The sequence below is a fragment of the Scedosporium apiospermum genome (genome assembly GCF_000732125.1).
Source record: "Scedosporium apiospermum strain IHEM 14462 chromosome Unknown SEQ_SAPIO_0092, whole genome shotgun sequence".
Lineage (NCBI taxonomy): Eukaryota > Fungi > Ascomycota > Sordariomycetes > Microascales > Microascaceae > Scedosporium > Scedosporium apiospermum.
Genome location: NW_015971793.1, coordinates 134,821 through 152,053, shown reverse-complemented (window position 1 = coordinate 152,053; position 17,233 = coordinate 134,821). Strand labels below are relative to the sequence as shown.

At 51.7% G+C, this 17,233-nt stretch overlaps 4 protein-coding genes across 4 annotated transcripts; all 4 read left to right on the top strand.

Annotated features, from left to right (window-relative positions):
• Nucleotides 1-3,702: 3,702 nt before the first annotated feature.
• On the top strand, nucleotides 3,703-5,510 carry SAPIO_CDS4429 (Uncharacterized protein; the record flags this gene model as incomplete). Its single annotated transcript, XM_016786980.1, has 5 exons — nucleotides 3,703-3,724; nucleotides 3,813-3,955; nucleotides 4,027-5,038; nucleotides 5,143-5,221; nucleotides 5,285-5,510. The coding sequence occupies 5 exons, from the start codon at nucleotides 3,703-3,705 to the stop codon at nucleotides 5,508-5,510; spliced, it is 1,482 nt and encodes a 493-aa protein (XP_016643325.1).
• A 1,871-nt stretch (nucleotides 5,511-7,381) lies between these two features.
• Nucleotides 7,382-9,324, top strand: SAPIO_CDS4428 (uncharacterized protein; the record flags this gene model as incomplete). Its single annotated transcript, XM_016786979.1, has 2 exons — nucleotides 7,382-7,958; nucleotides 8,030-9,324. The coding sequence occupies 2 exons, from the start codon at nucleotides 7,382-7,384 to the stop codon at nucleotides 9,322-9,324; spliced, it is 1,872 nt and encodes a 623-aa protein (XP_016643324.1).
• A 2,517-nt stretch (nucleotides 9,325-11,841) lies between these two features.
• Nucleotides 11,842-12,613, top strand: SAPIO_CDS4427 (uncharacterized protein; the record flags this gene model as incomplete). The annotated part of the gene is made up of 3 exons (XM_016786978.1): nucleotides 11,842-12,046; nucleotides 12,251-12,401; nucleotides 12,466-12,613. 3 exons carry the CDS (start codon nucleotides 11,842-11,844, stop codon nucleotides 12,611-12,613), a joined length of 504 nt encoding a protein of 167 aa, XP_016643323.1.
• Nucleotides 12,614-13,285: 672 nt separating this feature from the next.
• On the top strand, nucleotides 13,286-15,545 carry SAPIO_CDS4426 (uncharacterized protein; the record flags this gene model as incomplete). Its single annotated transcript, XM_016786977.1, has 2 exons — nucleotides 13,286-13,341; nucleotides 13,409-15,545. The coding sequence occupies 2 exons, from the start codon at nucleotides 13,286-13,288 to the stop codon at nucleotides 15,543-15,545; spliced, it is 2,193 nt and encodes a 730-aa protein (XP_016643322.1).
• Between the last annotated feature and the right edge of the window lie 1,688 nt (nucleotides 15,546-17,233).

The window sequence follows — 17,233 nt, the reverse complement described above, 5'->3', positions numbered from 1 at the left end:
CACCACACCACACCCCACCCTACGTGCAGCTGGCGGGAAGCGAAGTAGACGAGCGCATGAGACGGGGCAATCATTCGATGTTTCTTTTCATTGATGAACATATTGATTTTCCTTGTCCCCGTCCCGGACCTTCGATAGATTCCTCGACAGTGACCACCAGAAAATGCGAGAAAAGACGCCCCATGATTGGACCACGATACCTCTCGTGGCTTGTGTCAAAGTCCTCGCTTCGACCCATGTGGAGTTAAAGTGGCTTGCATTTCCGCACGGATTTTTCTGTCACCGGCTACATCGGGACTGGGGATTGGTCTCTTATCAAAAGTGTGGGGGAAGAAGGTTTTCGGGGATCTCGGGCGGGGGAATAGTCCACGCTAATGCTGCAGCTTCCGGATAGGGTCGCAGTCGATGAATGAGCGAAGGTTATCGGGGTTTGAACACGGGAGAGTTCTGCTCATCAAGTTTTGGGAGGGGGAATGGGTTCGCCAGCGGTTCTGGAAGGTCACGAAGACGACGACACGACACTTGCAAATGAGGTAAGATCGGGCGGGATTGTCCTTGTCCACGGAGGAAAAGCAAAATGAAAATGGATAAATAAATAAATAAATAAATAACACAAAAGAAGAAGCGAAAACGAATAAAAGAATTAAAAAAGAAACGGGTGATAGCCGCTATCTCAGAAGTTGTCAGCAGAGGGAGACACGAACTGCCGCGGAAGGTAAAGATGAGGCTCGCCAGGATCCAGATGTTGCGGGTAATGGCCTGATTTATATTTCAACCTGCCGGGTCTCGCTTCTGGCAAAGGCTCTTGATCGTTCTGTCGCTAACATTCGACGTGAGGCGAAGAGCCCCCATGACTGCAGGTAGGATCCATGACTGGGAAGATGTCTTCTGATAGTTCTGGATGTCGTCTGCATCATCGCCAGGGGTCCCCGGAGACCTGGTCCACGGGGCGCAATCACGTCGACTCTCGCAGATATCCCCTTCCCCAAGGGCCCTGCATCGAACGGTGTCGGGTAGATGTTAGCGAACAAAATACTACTGTACGTCCTCGGACATCGAAGCACCTAACAAAATGAGGATGGTGCATCGCTTCGAAGCGTTGACAGTATACGAAGATTTTGAAGAAGAAGTGTAAAATCAATAATTTCAATGATGGAAGTTTGGAAAGTACATTGATGACACATGTTTATGTTATAAGACTCGACAGAAGGCGGGACCTGCAGGATCATCTCTCACCAAACCAATCCCATTACCCTTGCTCGAGTTGGGAGGGAAGATGTTTCAAGGTTACCAGCTCCACCCGGTAGTGAGTTCGGTGTCGAAATCCGGGGAAGATGGGACCTCGAATTTCAACAGAAATGCTAAAAATACGACGCTTTCACGGGCGGGTAGTTAGTCTGCTTCGTAGATGCCTTTTTCCTCTCTTGTCAATAGAGATGCAAGAGAATCGCAGGGGAGACCGTGTCCCCGCGTTTCGTCTGTGCGTCTTGGGGTACGCACTAAGCTTAACCTCCAAAATTGGGACAAGCTCGGCGGTGCTGTGATAGTCAATCACTGGACACGGCAGTGATGACGGAAGCGAACCTGGGAAAATCAGCTAGTTGTGCTCAATCCAGTAAGCGTCTTCTGCGCATCTTACTCCTTTTGCTTGCAGCCTAGCTAATGTGGAGATCATATCGTATTGTTGTCGAATGACCCGAATCTTGGAGATGGGGAGAAATAGCTTGGCAGGTCAAAACAAACAATAGGAATGCATCGTGACCTGCCAGTTGAGGTGGAGTTGCGGAGTCGAGTGCGCCAGGAGTCAACGGCAGTTGCAAGTGGAAGAGCTGGCGGCCGAGGAAGGAGAAGGAGGAGGGAGGCAAAGGAAACCGGGGTCTGGGGCCCTCCATCCAACTCCGATTCTAATCCATTTTTTTTTCCCTCTTTTTTTGGCAAGAGGAAACAGTCGAGACTGGTTTTATGGGTTCAGGATGAGCCCACATAACCCGTGCTCCGGGACTCCTTGAGGAAAGAGGGCTCTGTGGGCTAAGGGAAGGAGCACGCGAGCTTGCGGTTTAGCTTTGCTTTTCGCGGAAAGAGCACGCCTTGGAACACAGTAGCTTGACCGAAATTTGTGGTTCCTGACTTTTTCAGGATACAATTGTTAGAAGGTATTGAGGACATTGCTTTGACAGCCACAATGCAGCATGGATTGACACGTGGGAATGTCATCACAATTGCTATCGCTGTGCTGTTGCTCGGAGGTTGTTCTAGGTCCCGAACCCTCCTGCAGACTGAGCTCGTGCTGCTAGTACTAAAATGACAGGCGGCTCGGAACTTCCTTCCTCCACCGGAGCCTACTTGGAAGTTAATCCATCAAGAGCTCCGGCTTGACTCCAACACTCGGAAGACATGGGTACGAGCCACGTCCCCTCGAAATGTGGGCATCAGTCCACAAGACATATCCTTGGGCCCCAGCATCTCATCCCACCCGTGTCAAAGGCCTCGTCTAAATGCTGTGTAACGGCTAGACTTTCCAACATCTATTTGATTCATTCACCCATCGATATACCACGGAAGCATCGCGGACAGCCGGTGCCCCCAGTATTAATCATTGCGTCTTCTTAAACCTTCCAGAAAGGTACAATCGATGTACCTAATTACACTCACCCACGGTTCGAAACCCTGCCTAGTTTCCCGTCTCAAAAGGAATAAAATTGTACCTATCACCGACTGCCAGAAACTAATACGTAGGAGCGGAGGGTGGTATTATTGCCTTTTAACTACGAAGCAGTCATATTACCCCGCAGGGTATTCTACCAGTTGGCTCACATCCTCTCAACTACCATCTTGCTCAATACTTCTTCTGCAATCCCTGCCCATGTTACTAACGGGCGGATTCTCCCATCCTGTACAGCTTCCTCCCGTCATGATGTGCGCTCGCGAGCTGTACCCGGACTGTTTGGGTACATTGCGCTAGAGTTTAGCTAAACCAAAACCAAAGTCTCTCGCCTTTCCCCCCCAAAACCCGCAACCGGCCCATTAGCCTGCGGGGAATGGGCTCCAAGGGGATGTTTTGGCCAATGGGTAGCTGTATCATCGACGATGGTGTTAGGAGCCAATCTATTTGCCGACTCTAGCTCTAGAGTGCTTTCAAAATCCCGTCCCATGGGGGGCATGTTTGTATTTGCCGTTTTGTCCTGGGGTGCCATACCTATACTCAAAGTTGGATAGGCCCGAGGACTGTAACCCTGACCCGTCTGGGCATGCGAAGGAGCTGCTCTCTCCTCTCCTCCACGCGAGTCGTCGTATACTACAGCTTAGGTCCCCCGCTCCCCAATATTTTCAAGGAGCCCATCCCCTCGGGTCTTCGAAGCTAAGCAGCGGAGTAAGTATTTCGATGCAAACCAGTCTCATCGTGTTTCCTGCATGCACAGAAACAGAATTGGGAGAAGCTGGGAACTGGAGTGAACAGAACCAGGGTCCTCTGTTTTGTTACCCTGCACGAAAACCCTGGGCCTTAATTCGTACTACCAGGGTGGTCGAGGAAGAAAGCGACATATAAGAGATTAAGATACCACCCTCGCGACCCGAGACACAACACCTCAACTCGCCGCTCGTCCAACCCGCATCGCCACTTCTAGAACCCCACTCTTCGATCGACCGTGAAGCAGTTTTCTTTTTTCCTCCTAACAGGCGTCTTCTCCTACCTGCTCAAGAATGGATTCTGAAAAGGAAGCCAGTAAGTAATTGTCGGTGCGAAACCCCTGAGCATGAGCTCTCTTCTCTCTTGTTTACTTTTCTCACCTGTTTTCTAACTGTTCATGTAGTCCAGCATTTGGATGGCGCTGACGCGCCTTCCTCCAAGGATGAGAGAGACGAGTTTACCTGGACCGAAGAGGAAGAGACCAAGATCAGACACAAGATTGATTGGCACACCGTGCCATGGGTCACCGTACTGTACATGTTCTGTGTAAGTTAACGTCCGGGCAGTTGGTGCATCTTGCTTCACCACCAGCTAACTGTTGATACTTCCACCCCTAGTTCCTAGATCGCATCAACATCGGGAATGCATTAATTCAAGGTCTACGAGTAGATTTAGACCTCGGAAAGGGCCTCCGTATCAACTGGGCGCTCGCAATCTTCTACATCGTCTACCTTACCGTCGAAGTACCCAGCAATATTATTCTTAAACGTGTCGGGCCCCGTTTCTGGATTCCCGCCCTCGTTGTCGGGTTCGGAATTGTCACAATTGGCATGGCATTTGTCAAGTCATACGAGGGATTGTTGGCCGCGAGAGCAATCCTCGGAATTTTCGAGGGAGGCACGTTCCCTGGTATTGCCTTCTACCTTAGTTCCTTTTATAAGAGGAGGGAGCTTCTATTCCGCATCGGAATCTACGTGTCGGCTGCCTCCCTTGCTGGTGCTTTTGGCGGCCTCCTGGCTGCGGCTCTTTCAAAGGTTCCCGAATGGGGTGCTGCTGGGGCTAGGCTTCACCAATGGCGGAATATTTTCTTTTTCGAAGGCATCATTACCGTCATCATCGGCTCCATAGCCCCTTTCTTCCTGCCCGCCTCTCCTTCCCAGGCTAAATTTCTCACGGAAAGGGAGCAGCGCATCGCTGCCGAACGCCTCCTCGTAGAGCACCGAGAAAATCCCGAACCCAAGGTCGAACTAAGGCACATCAAGCGAGCTTTCCTTTGCCTTCACAATTACACTTGCGCTCTCGGCTTCTTCCTGATCAACATCACGGTCCAGGGTCTATCCGTCTTCATGCCTACCATCATTGCTGATTTGAAGATTGATGTCAACCCGCAGCTCTTGACTGTGCCTCCTTACGTAGCCGCATGCTTGGTGGCCGTTTTGATCGCCTACATTAGCGACAAGACTAAGCGGCGCGGTATCTACCTGGCAGTCTTCGCCATTCCTGCTACTATTGGCTTTGCGCTTTTACGGTGGTACACGGATAAACCAAGTGTCCGCTACATGGCCGTCTTCTTCGTTACCATTGGCGCATTCCCCGGCGGTCCGGCATTCTTGAGTTGGGCAATCAACAGTACGTATAAGCCTGCCTCTTCATGTTTTCTCAAGTGTGACGCGAGTCCTTCTCGTTTGCCTTGGCATTGCGGTTGCACTAACAAACTTCCCCGCCTTTGACAGATACTGGTGGTCCTGCAGTGCGAGCCGTGTCGAGTGCTTATGTTGTGACGCTTGGAACTATTGGTGGTATTGTAGCAACGTGCGTGCCTTTCTCTTCCCCCGATAACTACTTCCAGCTTTGTATGCTGACCAACCTTAATAGTTTCACCTACGTTGCTTCGGACGGACCAGCGTACCCCATTGGCCACTCTATCAACTTGGGAGGCCAAATTGCGGTGTTCTTCCTTTCCATCTTCGGCATTCTGTACTGCATGTGGGAGAATAAGATGAGGAGGTCTGGTAAGAGAGACCACAGGCTCGAAGGACTAAGTGCACATGAGGCCCGAGATCTCGGCTACCGCCACCCCGATTTCAAGTATATCACTTAAACCTGAGACCTGGGATGGATGGATGAAGTGATCGACGCTGATATTGAATGGGACGGGATGTTTGGATACGCAATGATGGTTCAATATCTCGAATTTAATGCATGGGTTTTTTTCGTTCTCCCTTGTTCGATCCGCTTGATCGCGTTCGATGAATTGTATTTTTCCATTGCTTTCAGTCGTATTTGATGAGATTGGTCGTGAAGCCCGGGGGAACGAGCCTTCAGGCTTCTCTCACAAGCGTCCCACCTCGATTCCCAAATTATTGGCATACCGACGCGGCAGCGGCCAAGATACAAGGATGAATTGGTCAAATCACCTCACTTATTCAAAATGAAACTCGCCAGCAGAGTCTCACTTTGAAAATAGAGAGTACACATTTCGCTCCACCGCCGCCTTTTCCAGCTTGAGCAAATCATGTCTTTTAGCCTTTGACGTTTCCTCCTCCGCACCGGGACTAACACGAATCTCTCCACTAGATAGGCCATTGAAGAACCTCGACTTCTAATAATTTAGACATGGTGGCCTACCATGAGCGCCGCGTCTTTGCTCTCATATGGCCTTGCATAAAGAGTCGGGGAACTGGTCTGATCGCTTATTATACGATCTCCATCCCGCCCTCGCCGAAGATCCGGAACTGGAGGGTTGGGCTTTAGGGCTCTCGGTGTATTTCCGCCATTTACCAACGGAGCTTGTCTGCCGATCACTATTTTCCGTCACCCGTGGAAACTTCCGATTCTTTGAACAAGGTTTAATGATTATGGAAAGAACTTGGTTCCGAAACAAGACACCAAGTCAATTCCTCGGCATGGAGATTGAAAGAAGAAGAAGAAGTAGAAAGGGAAACGGGGAGGAAAGTAAAAGGAAAAGGGGGGAAGCTTTGCGCGAAAACGACAAAAATGCAAAGAGGGGAGAATCGAGATCAAAGGCGGCTCCGGGGAAGGGGAGATGTCATTTATCCAAGTGAAAGTATATTAGAAAGAAATATCATTGATCACTTTTCCACCGCCTGAAGAAATCGAGAATGAAGGTTTTATGAAGCTAAGTTAGACTCGCCCGGTGTTATTAGCCACCAGTAGCATTGTTCGGCTTGCAGGGACAGAGGAATTGTATTCGATACCCGCCCTCCTCTGTGCAGAAACAATGGGATTATCTGAGGAGCTTGGGGGTTCCAATTCGAGCTAACAAATGCAGGAACGGGAAAACGACGCTGCAATAGAGATGATACAATGCCCAATTGAATCAATTGGGAGGATAGAAAAGAGAAACTCGGGTGAGAGCTCGGAGGAGAGCTCGTGCAAGAGGGTCGCTCATACCTCAGTCAGCTTATGGTCTATTCTCTCTATCCTCTATCGGGTATACAATATATTTTCCCATACGCAAAATGAAATATGGGATAATACGGCTCTGCAGCTGACATCCCAAAGGGAAAAAACCACTCCAGTATGCGGCTGCGGGAGAGCATGGACACGGAGCGGGGAAATGATGGAAAACCGGCAGTGCTTCGTGGTTCGAATCAGCATTGGACAATCAGAGCGGCCGCTCAGATTTTATGAGAGAAAGGAAGAGAAAAGGAGAGGGGAAAAGGACGAGAGCTCAGGCGTAAGAAGGACCCGGACGAACCTCTATGTCATTGAGAGGTCTTCCGGAGGTTGAAAAGGAAGAGAATACCCACGCAAGGTTCGGCGGATGAAGTCAACGGTGGATCTCCTCCCTTCTCCCTTCGTTTGCTACCCTCTCTACCCATTGTGGACTCTGGTTGTATTTATACACTTAGTACTAAGAGGCGTGAACTGAGGTAACCCCAATTCAAGTTTTGGTTACCTTGAGCAAACTCCTTGCCAAACCAGGTAGCCCCCAAGGCTGTCCCAACCATGAAGAGTCTCCTTCTGGCCTCCATCCTCGCGGCGGTGTCCTTCGCCGCCGACGAGCCCGAGTACGAAACCTATGACTACATCGTCGTAGGCAGCGGTCCAGGCGGCGGCCCCCTAGCTGCCAACCTCGCCCGCGCGGGCTATTCGACCCTCCTCGTTGAGGCGGGCGACGACCACGGCGACCAATCCGTGTACCGCGAGCTATCCAACTTCAACGTCGCCGGCAACGACGAGCGCACGCGATGGGACTTCTTCGTCAAGCACTCGGACGACGCCGAAAGGGAGCTCAAGTACGAGCGCCTGACGTGGAGGACCGCCGACGGCGGGTTCTACGTCGGGTTGGACCCGCCGGAGGGGGCGGAGCAGCTGGGTATTTATTATCCTAGGGCTGCTACGCTGGGTGGGTGCGCGATGCATAATGCGGGTGTTTGCTCGTTGCCGTCGGCGGATGAGTGGAATTGGATTGCGAATATTACGGGGGATGATACGTGGGTGGCGGAGAATATGAGGAAGTATTTGGTTCAGACGGAGAAGAACTTGTACATGCCTGCGGGTTCCGAGGGCCACGGCTTCAATGGTGAGTGTTTTCTCCAAGAATAAACTCTGAAAAGTGCCGGAATCCGAGAAAACTGACTTAGGATCTCATAGGATGGATGTCCATCTCCACCAGCGACTCCTCGTGGGCAACCGAGGGCGACTGGCCCGCCAACAAGATCCTCACCAAGCTCGCCGAGCTCACCGACCAGGATCCCGAAAAAGTCGGCGAGCTCGTCAACAAGGACATCCTCGCCGGCGGCGAAGACCACCTCTCGAGCTTCTACAACATGGCCCAGCACGGTGACAGCCGGGGCCGTCGTTCGAGCCCCAACGACTACATCAAAGCCACCCTCGCCGATGAGGTCAAGTACCCCCTCAAGCTAGCCCTCAACACGCTTGTCACCAAGGTCCTCTTCGACGAGGAAGCCGAGACCCCGACCGCCATTGGCGTCGAGGCTCTCCAGGGCCAATCGGTCTACAGGGCTGACCCCCGCCATGACCCCGAGGGCAACAAGACGCTTACGCGCTTCTACGCGAAGAGGGAGGTCATCGTCTCCGGAGGTGCTTTCAACAGCCCCCAGATTCTCAAGCTCAGCGGTATCGGACCCAAGGACGAGCTCGAAAAGTTCGAGATCCCCGTCGTTGTGGACCTCCCTGGCGTCGGTGAGAATCTCGGCGATAACTACGAGGGAAGCGTCCTCGCCATCGGAAAGGGTCCCACTGGTGGGTCGCGCATCACGGTACTCTTCCGCACACCCTCGGCTCCCACCGAGAACAGGAACATCTTTGCCTGGTGCGGCGCTTTCGCTTTCGAGGGCTTCTGGCCCGGCTTCCCCGAGGACTATGGCGCGGACGAGTACACCTGTGCCATGGTCCACATGAACCCCAAGTCCCAGGCCGGTAGCGTCCGTCTCGCCAGTTCTGATCCCCAGGATAGCCCCGACATCAACTTCCGCTTCTTCGAGCACGAGGGCGACAAGGATCTTAAAGAGCTCGTCGAGGCCGCGAACTTGCTCCGAGAGTCGTGGCAGGTCGCCGGCGACACGGTCCTCCCTTACGACGAGCTGCACCCTTGTCCCGGGACCGGTGCTGGAAACTGTACCGTCGAAGAGCAGGCCGAAAGCTTCAAGCTCCAGGCCTACTCGCACCACGCTACGTCGACGTGCGCCATCGGTGCCGACGATGATGAGAATGCTGTTTTGGACTCCAAGTTTAGGGTGAGGGGCGTGAAGAATTTGAGGGTCGTTGACGCTAGCTCGTTCCCGCGCGTGCCTGGTGCCTTCCCGGTTCTCCCTACCGCTATGCTTTCCGCTAAGGCGACGGAGGAGATTTTGGCAGATGCTAAGGCCGCGGTGGAGAAGGAGAAGGAGGCTGAGAAGCCTGCGCCGAAGAAGTGCAAGAAATAGCGGATGAAGTGATGCGTTGTTTAGATGATGTTTTGTTAGGAGAACTTTCTGAAGGGTTTGGTCTTCGGGATCGATCGACTATTTGCTTGCATAGTGAGCAGAAGGGAATGTCACGCAGATTGAAACGTGATGTGTTGAGTCAAGTCTTCATCTGAATAGCATCATGACAGACTGTGCTCTTTTCTGTCGCAGCCAACCTCCTCAACCCTTTCCCCCTTCTCTTGTTAATCTTAAAAGAATATAATTTTGTTTCTTTTTGTAAGGATATCCTGTGTATAGCTCGAGGAAAGACCAGTGTCACTAAGAATCGGGTTCAACCAAAAGTCAATTGATGCTCAAAACTTCAACTTGCCCTAAGACTGACTTGTATATGCTGTGAGGACCCCTTTTTTCCCTGACCGTGTTCCGACCGGTCTCCACAGCTGAGTCATTCTGACGGCAAGTCCCGTGCCACAATGCGCTCTCGCGTGTAACCTTACATATTGCAACGCACAATACCCAATACCTTTCTTTATCAGACGAGCTCGAAACCCTACTCTTGCGGTCAGGCGTGTCCTCTAGTAGTATTATGTACCCTTCACCTGTCTCCTAGAGCACTTTAGTGTTGCGCAAATCAAGAATAGTATATTTTGTTATGAGCTATCGATGTAATATGATAACGACAACGGTCAAGACGCTTCAGGTAGAGTTCGAGAATAATCCAAGCGTTCCCAATATCCGGAGAATTGTCCCCTAGGCAGCTTTTAAACCTCTCAGCATGAAGGTATTCCCCTAAGGTCTATAAATCTGAGCATGATCTCGTTAGACAAGTTGGGGGATGCCAGTTCGCTGTCGAGGGTGTCGACTCGCTTGCCCAGCAAGAGAGGTGCGATATTCCACGTTTAACCACCCCAACCCAGTAAGACCCAGACCCCGAACGCTCAGCCAGCCCAGGGCAAGCCCTCATTTCGACGCCCCCAACGGCACGGGATTCAACCCTTCTTCGTCAAACAATGGAAAGATTAATGAGGCCAGATTACAGGACATTCATGACTTCAGACCAGCCTACACGCTAGCAAGGGAGCGAAAGAGATTCGGTGTCACATCGCTGTCGCTTCCTTGCTCTTAAGTCTACCCGTTGCACTTAGCTAGTCTGATGGTTACACATAGCCTTCTAGAACCCTGGTTTACTTAAGCGCCAAGACAACTACATCATGCGTGCGACCTATTCCTGGACTCCCCAATGATCGTCTCGCGTAGCCTTAGGAGGCGATTGTGGTCAAAGTAGCACAAAGAGCAAAGAAATTGAGTAAATAAACGGTTATATTTTACTGGAAGAAAAAAAAAACATGATCCGACGGGAAACCTTCTCATAGAGATGTAGGATATCGAGAACACATTTTTATCCTTGAATGTTCGCCTTTCCTGTAACTACAGCGGGTCGGTAGGCGCCCGATTTAGCTTGCGGCCGGCGGTCCTACCCGTTCGGCCAGTGGGGACGCGCGGAAATCGGGCCGGATATGGAAGTCCACAGCGACTTTGGGAGATTAAAGGTTCTCGACTCGTGGATTGGCCGTCTCGCGCTGCACGAGACTTCGTCAACAATACCACTTGCCAGCATCACCCCTGATACATAGCAGGCGGCCGTGCTTGTCATCGCGCCATCTGCGGGAAGTCGGGATGGTCGAGGATCCACTTGTATGAGTAGGCATCACGCAAAAGGCCCTTTGTCTCCACGAGACGTTCGTTTTCGATGTGGGGTTCGGCGAAGAGGAGGTCATCCAGGTAACATTTGATGCTGCCCGCATTGATGCCCCCCCAACAAACACACTACTAACATAAACTCAGCTACTTCGTAGAGTCATCTATCTAAGGGTAATTTTGAATGCCCTCACTCAATATTCACGATTTGGGCCTGTGCTTCCGCTTTAGAATGGGTGGCGGTGAAATGGGTCATATCAGGAGCGGCTCTGACGGGCAAGGCAAAGTAATGATGCTTCACTTGGTAGGAACCGTCGCAAGCCTGAAATCTTGGAGCTGTTGCATCATGAAAATACCGTACCACTACAGAGAAAGATGGTTTATGCCCGTGTCCTGGACAATGCAATTTCCTTTAGCAATTGGGATCGTATATGCATGCCCAGACCGCGCGGAACCACCAAAGCGGGACTCAGGTGGATCTCATTGGCTCCATCACATTATAATACACCTGCCCGAGGTAGCGTCCGCTTTCCTCCTTCCCCTGCAAGCCCCTCTCTCAAGAGTCCAATTTCCAGTGGCTAAGGTTGGCCATGCTGTTGTTCGGACGGGGAAACGGACGGCCAAGAAACCAACAGCAGGTGACAGCAATTTCCTGTGTCGTTCAAGTTGAGTTGACCCGGAGCCGCCCCATACTTCTCTCAAAGACCCATAACTCATAAGTAGTCATGGCTTACCCGCCACCGTCTCCTTCATTCTCAATCTTCTTTTCTCTCATCAAGCCATTTGTGCTCTAGGTCTTGTGTACTTGACACTCCTTGGCTCCAGTCAGTGTTCAAAATGCTCTTCACCAACCTCCTTCTCGCCACTTTGGCAACCTTGTCCGCTGCCGAAGTGGCTCTAGAGTCCTCGCCATCTGTAGGCGTCTTCTCCTTTGCGGAATGGATCGAAGGAATCATCCAGAACCCAGACGGCGACAACCTGACGCCTGAGGAAGCCTACGCGGCGTGGGAGCTCTCCGTAAACCAAACCGAGCTATCTGGACGTAAGCCGTTGCAACACGCAGCCCCCCCCCCTTCCCTTCTTTAACCAGCTTTCTCGAAGCGACACTTATACTAAAAAGTTTTAGCCCGAGACGGCCTGGAGAAACGAGAAACACAGTGTAACCAGTTACTTAATTGCGAAGCCAAGGTAAAATTGATCCAGCAGTGTTTCTTCTCAACAGCATGCTAAAAACCAGCCTAGATAGATGATGCCGTTACATGTGCCAACTACCTCGCCGACAAGGGACGTAGAGGCATCAACTGCCGTGCTAACACTTACACCATCATGTGTGATCACCGGACCGCTAAGATTTTCGGGGGAGCCGGCAACGGTGTGTCAGATACTACTTCGAATTGGTAAACCTGGCCAAAGCCCTGCCAGTCTTGAGACAAGGCTAATGCTTACTATGATGCCTTCTAGTAACGACGTTGCCCGTGCCGTTGGGTTTATCCTGGATAGATGTTCGAGGAACGATGGAATGGTGCAAGGGTCTGACTTTGCCTACGGTAATGGTAATTTTCAGATCCAGATCCGCAATGCCCAGCATTGTGGCAGCCTTTATAGATGAAATAGAACCTTGGGAGTACAGGTACATCGTACACTTCCAGATCCACATACTCTCTGTACTTTTTATACATAAGTCCTTGAAAAAACACCCTCCTCCGTCCATTTGCTCTTCGGATCCTCCACCTTCGCCAAGTGGCGGCCAGTCCTCGACATTGGGTGTCCGTAAGGCGGCCTCTCTTGGCCACGTTCGAAAACGCTAAGCATCAGACTGGGTTATAAAAAAAATGGTAGAAAATATTCTCGAGGCCTTTTTTTTTTTTTTTTTTTTTTTTTTTTTAGAAATATCGGAATAATTTTGCGAAGCGATCCTCTACGACGAATTATTTGGAAAAGTGGTGTTAGGTCAGCGTCTCTCTCGAGGAGTGAGGGATTACATGTCACTCGGTAACAGCTGTAGACAAGTGTGAATCACGTGTCTTTACCAAATCTGAGCTTCATCGCATTTTGAGTCTGCGAGTCAACATGACGCGCTTCCCTTACCACGAAGCTTGTGAGAAGAATTGATTCCTCCTCAAAAACAGGAAAAGCAGACCCACCCACAACCTCTAGTTGGGAATCACCTCTAGGGCCATTTCGCGGCTCCCCTCCCTCAACCGGAGACCCTCTTACTGATGCCATCCTTAGCACTGTATCTTTCCCCGTCCCACCCTGCTGAGCTCAAGCGACCACAAACATGACGAGCTTCGGAGCTCCTAGGATCCGCCGCACGGCGCAGAACACCCAATTTACGTATGTGGAATGTTTAGCTTCTTTTTCCGGTTCCCGCTTCGCTGACCGATGAATTGTTTGTGTGCAGACATAACCTCTCCCGTCGCGTCCACGATGTCAAAGTCTACCCCGGCCTTTCTCCCCAGGGCGCGACCATCATCATCTACGGGCATGAAAACGGTGTCACCCTTCTTTGGCGAGGCGGTCGCCGCTTCAAGTTTGCGAAGCCCCAGCCGCCTCCTGTCAATAACGAAAAACAGAATGGTACTTCGGAAGATGCTGTCATGATTATCGATTCGGACGAAGACGAGCCCCCTGCGTCAAAGAAAGAGGATTTGCCGTTTGTTGACAATCCCGAGTTCGAAGACGAGATACCAAATGAGCCGTACCTCGACATTGTTCAGAAGTTAGACCTTGCGCTAGGCACTGCCGGCCTCCACATTGCAGTTCTCCCTCTGCCTCCTACCACTGCCGACGATGCCTCGTGGGGCGGGTCGGATTTGCTGAAGGAGAGGCTTGTCTTCGCTGTCTCGTGCGCGAATAGCGAGGTCTACCTCCTTACTCTACCTCTCACGCCGCCATCCCCAGAGAGCAAAGCGAGACCCGAGCTGCGGAGTGGGCTGTTGGCAGGAAGACCCGGCTCTGGTGTTTGGGGCGAATCCATGGTCCTCCTTAGCGGCCAGACGCAGCATAGCGGCGGTCTCGCGATCACACTTATTAAGCCTAAGTCACCATCGCCCTCCACATCGAGGCCTAGCCAGAAAGAAGGACCGACTCCTTCGACGCCCCGTGCTGTTGTGGCCGCTCACAACCTCGAAGCTTCCGGTACCCTCCGCCTCTGGGATATATCACTAGACCTCAAAGTAGGAATGGCACAAAGCCCCGTCGAGCCTTTCCAAACCGAGTTTCTCCCTTCCCCACTCTCCTCCATATCGTTCAACGTATCTCACATGACTCAACTCCTCGCCGTCTCCACGACGCACGCCGTCCGGATATACGACTACGCGACCCCATCTATTTCTCCCGACGAGCTTTCAACCGGACCATTTCCCTCGCAGGGCTCATGGCTCCTATCTCTTTATCCTCCCTTCTCCCGCAATTCACCTCACAGGAAGCCTGTTGTGGACGCAGCCTGGATCTCGCATGGTAGGGCTATCCTGGTTTTATTAGCTGATGGAACCTGGGGTATTTGGGATATCGATGGTGTGAGACCGTCCGGAACAACTGTGTTGGGGAAGAGCAGTTCCGGGATAATCGGCGCTGCCACGACTTCCTTTGCTGTTTCAGGCTATATCGAGGGCACTAGTCCCCTGCGCGCAGGTGCCCCCGAAGACAAGCCCCGCGCATCTGGTGAGTTTGTCCCCATGACGCCGCACACAAGAAAGGATGCGCAAGTCTCTCTAAGCTCCGGAGCGATTCCCCACGGACGCCTCGCGGCAACAAGGGGCGGTATCTCCGTCGTGGCTCACCCCGTCTCTGGTGCCGTGGGTTCCGATGAGAGCGTGGTTCTGTGGATAGGATCTGCCGAACATGTCTGCGTCATTCCGGGAATTACTAGTTTTTGGAGCGCGCAGATTCGCAAGAGCAGTGGTGGCGGAGTAAATCTCTTTAGTGGTGCGCAGCCCACGAGGATGATCAAGCTTCACGACCTTGGAGTCGGCTTACTCGGTGAGAGGTGTTGTGGCGTGAGTGCGATAGTAGATCTGGCCAAGGCGAAAGGCGATTCCAAGAGCGACGGCGGCCTCGGCGTCGAGGTCCTAATTTGTGGAGAGTCGAGATTGGTGGTCCTTCGAGAGTCGGAAGAGGGTCCCGGCCGGAAGATTGGGGGAGTTATTGGCAGGCGGCGCTTCTTGGGCGATAGGACTAGCTCTCTCCCCAGTGCCATAATCGTTCACCCTCGACCCGATGCGACCGAAAAGGTGTCCTTCAACCTCAACAGTGGCAAATTCGGCAGCGTGCGCACCACCAAGTTTGCGCGACCGGGCGACGAGGAGTCGGTTGATGGCGACGCTGATCGCGGTACCCTGAACTTACCTTCGCGACCGAGGACGGGACTCGCCTTTGCCGAGAGCATTAGCGCGGCGGCTGACGTCCAAGAAGACGCCGCGGAGCGTGACGTCGAAGTGGAGATGCTTGATCTCATGGAGATTGACCGGACGCTAAGTGAGTTGGAGGACTTGAGAGGCAGTGGTCAGAAGAGGGTGTTTTTCGAGGATTATACATGAAGAGCTTTGGAGATGGATGTACGATACCCCTTGATGGATATGGCGAAAAAGAAAAAGAACGACGAGATATAAAACAGGCCCCGTAGGGCAATGATTTTCTTCCCAACTGGCCTTGCGCCAGTATTCCTCCTCTTCTCTCTGTTTTCCGTGATCTCCCCCTTTCTGCCCCCTTTCTTTCGGAGGCGCTTTGCCTTCTTTATAACATTCCGCACGGTATGGTGGAGCGTAAGGAGAGATCAATCCTTTCAGCTTTGTATTACGAGCGGTACATCAATCTTCAAAAGAGAGCCGGCGTTACCTAACAGGTTGGGAAAAAAGGTGGGAAAAAGCCCATTCCCGCTTCCCTAGTACACCTCTTCGGAGGCAAACAGGATAAGGGATCGGATTACTTTTTTCATACCTCGGGTGGGGGCGTTGGGCTGGTTTGGATTTACACGCAGACTTTGACCATTTGCTCTTCCGACTGGGCTGGGCTTGTCCTGTCATCTTCCCCGGCATTCCTGTCTTACTCTCTTGGGAGTAAGAAGGATGGGAGGGGAGGGGGATGCCCGTGTCTACCTTGTTGGGAGGTGGTGGCGTCGGTACATTTCATTGTTGATTTTCCTGTTCTGTTGTTGTTGGAGGGTATCATAATAAAGTTGCATCTAGGCCCTGGATGCCTAGTTGGCTGGTTCGAGTGGACTGTCTAGGGCATTGAGTGATCAAGATCCGTAAGGAGTTATCTTCTGTCTCTGCCTACTTCCTTTGATATAATATTAAAGAGTTGTTCTCGCTCTAAATACCGCCACATCTAGATATTGTTTGGCGAATTCCCCTGCAGCCTTGAACCTGGAGCATACCTTTGCCCGACATTGCAAGTGCTGAACATCCACCTCATAGTTCTTCTAGTTGGTAACAAAGGGTTTCCGCCTAGTTCCTTAGAGAGGATTATCAACACAAGCGTGAAAGAGACATTGTTAGCTGTACAATGCGTTGTTCAACCTCCATGTCTCTTTGTTACCTTCTCAATGCCATTGACGTTGTGGAGCTGGCAGAGGCCCCGAACAATGCTGTGGAGTCTCGAAAGAGTCTTCGGCTTTGACTCAAGCTGGACAAGGTGAACAAGGTGCCTGATCTAGATCCATCATTCAATGAGACGTCTGGCTTAGTATATATATATTCCCGAGTACGCCAAGGAGTGTTGAAGATGCTGGCTATCGAGTGTGGCAAGCTACTAGGTGCTCAAACTGCGAAGGCATCTGAGAGACCTCTTACCCCTTTGACCCTTGACTATAGCGCCTTGTGGAAGCTTATAATATCACGATTGCAAACCTCTATCAGCTTTTCCATTGGCCTCATCAAGCGGCCTACACAAGCTGCAGAAACGAGTTCTCTTTTATACCAACCTCCTTTCTCCTCCTCTCCTCCAGATTTTCCCATTAATTCTGGGGTTCCGTCAAGTCCCACGAACAAACCCGTAGATGAGGGAGCCTTTCCTACCATCAAGGTAAGCCCCCCCTCTCTTCCCCCTTCATACCCTAGTCTCCAGTATTCCTGGGCTAACCACTGGGGGAAACCATGTGTGTGGCAGAACACATCCAGTACACATCCTGCTACCACTACTTCGGGTACGTAGTGGTCTCCCCCTGCCCCCGCGCCAGCCAAGGCGGCTGCTACGGCCTCAGAAAAGAAGGCGTCCGGCGGGAGAG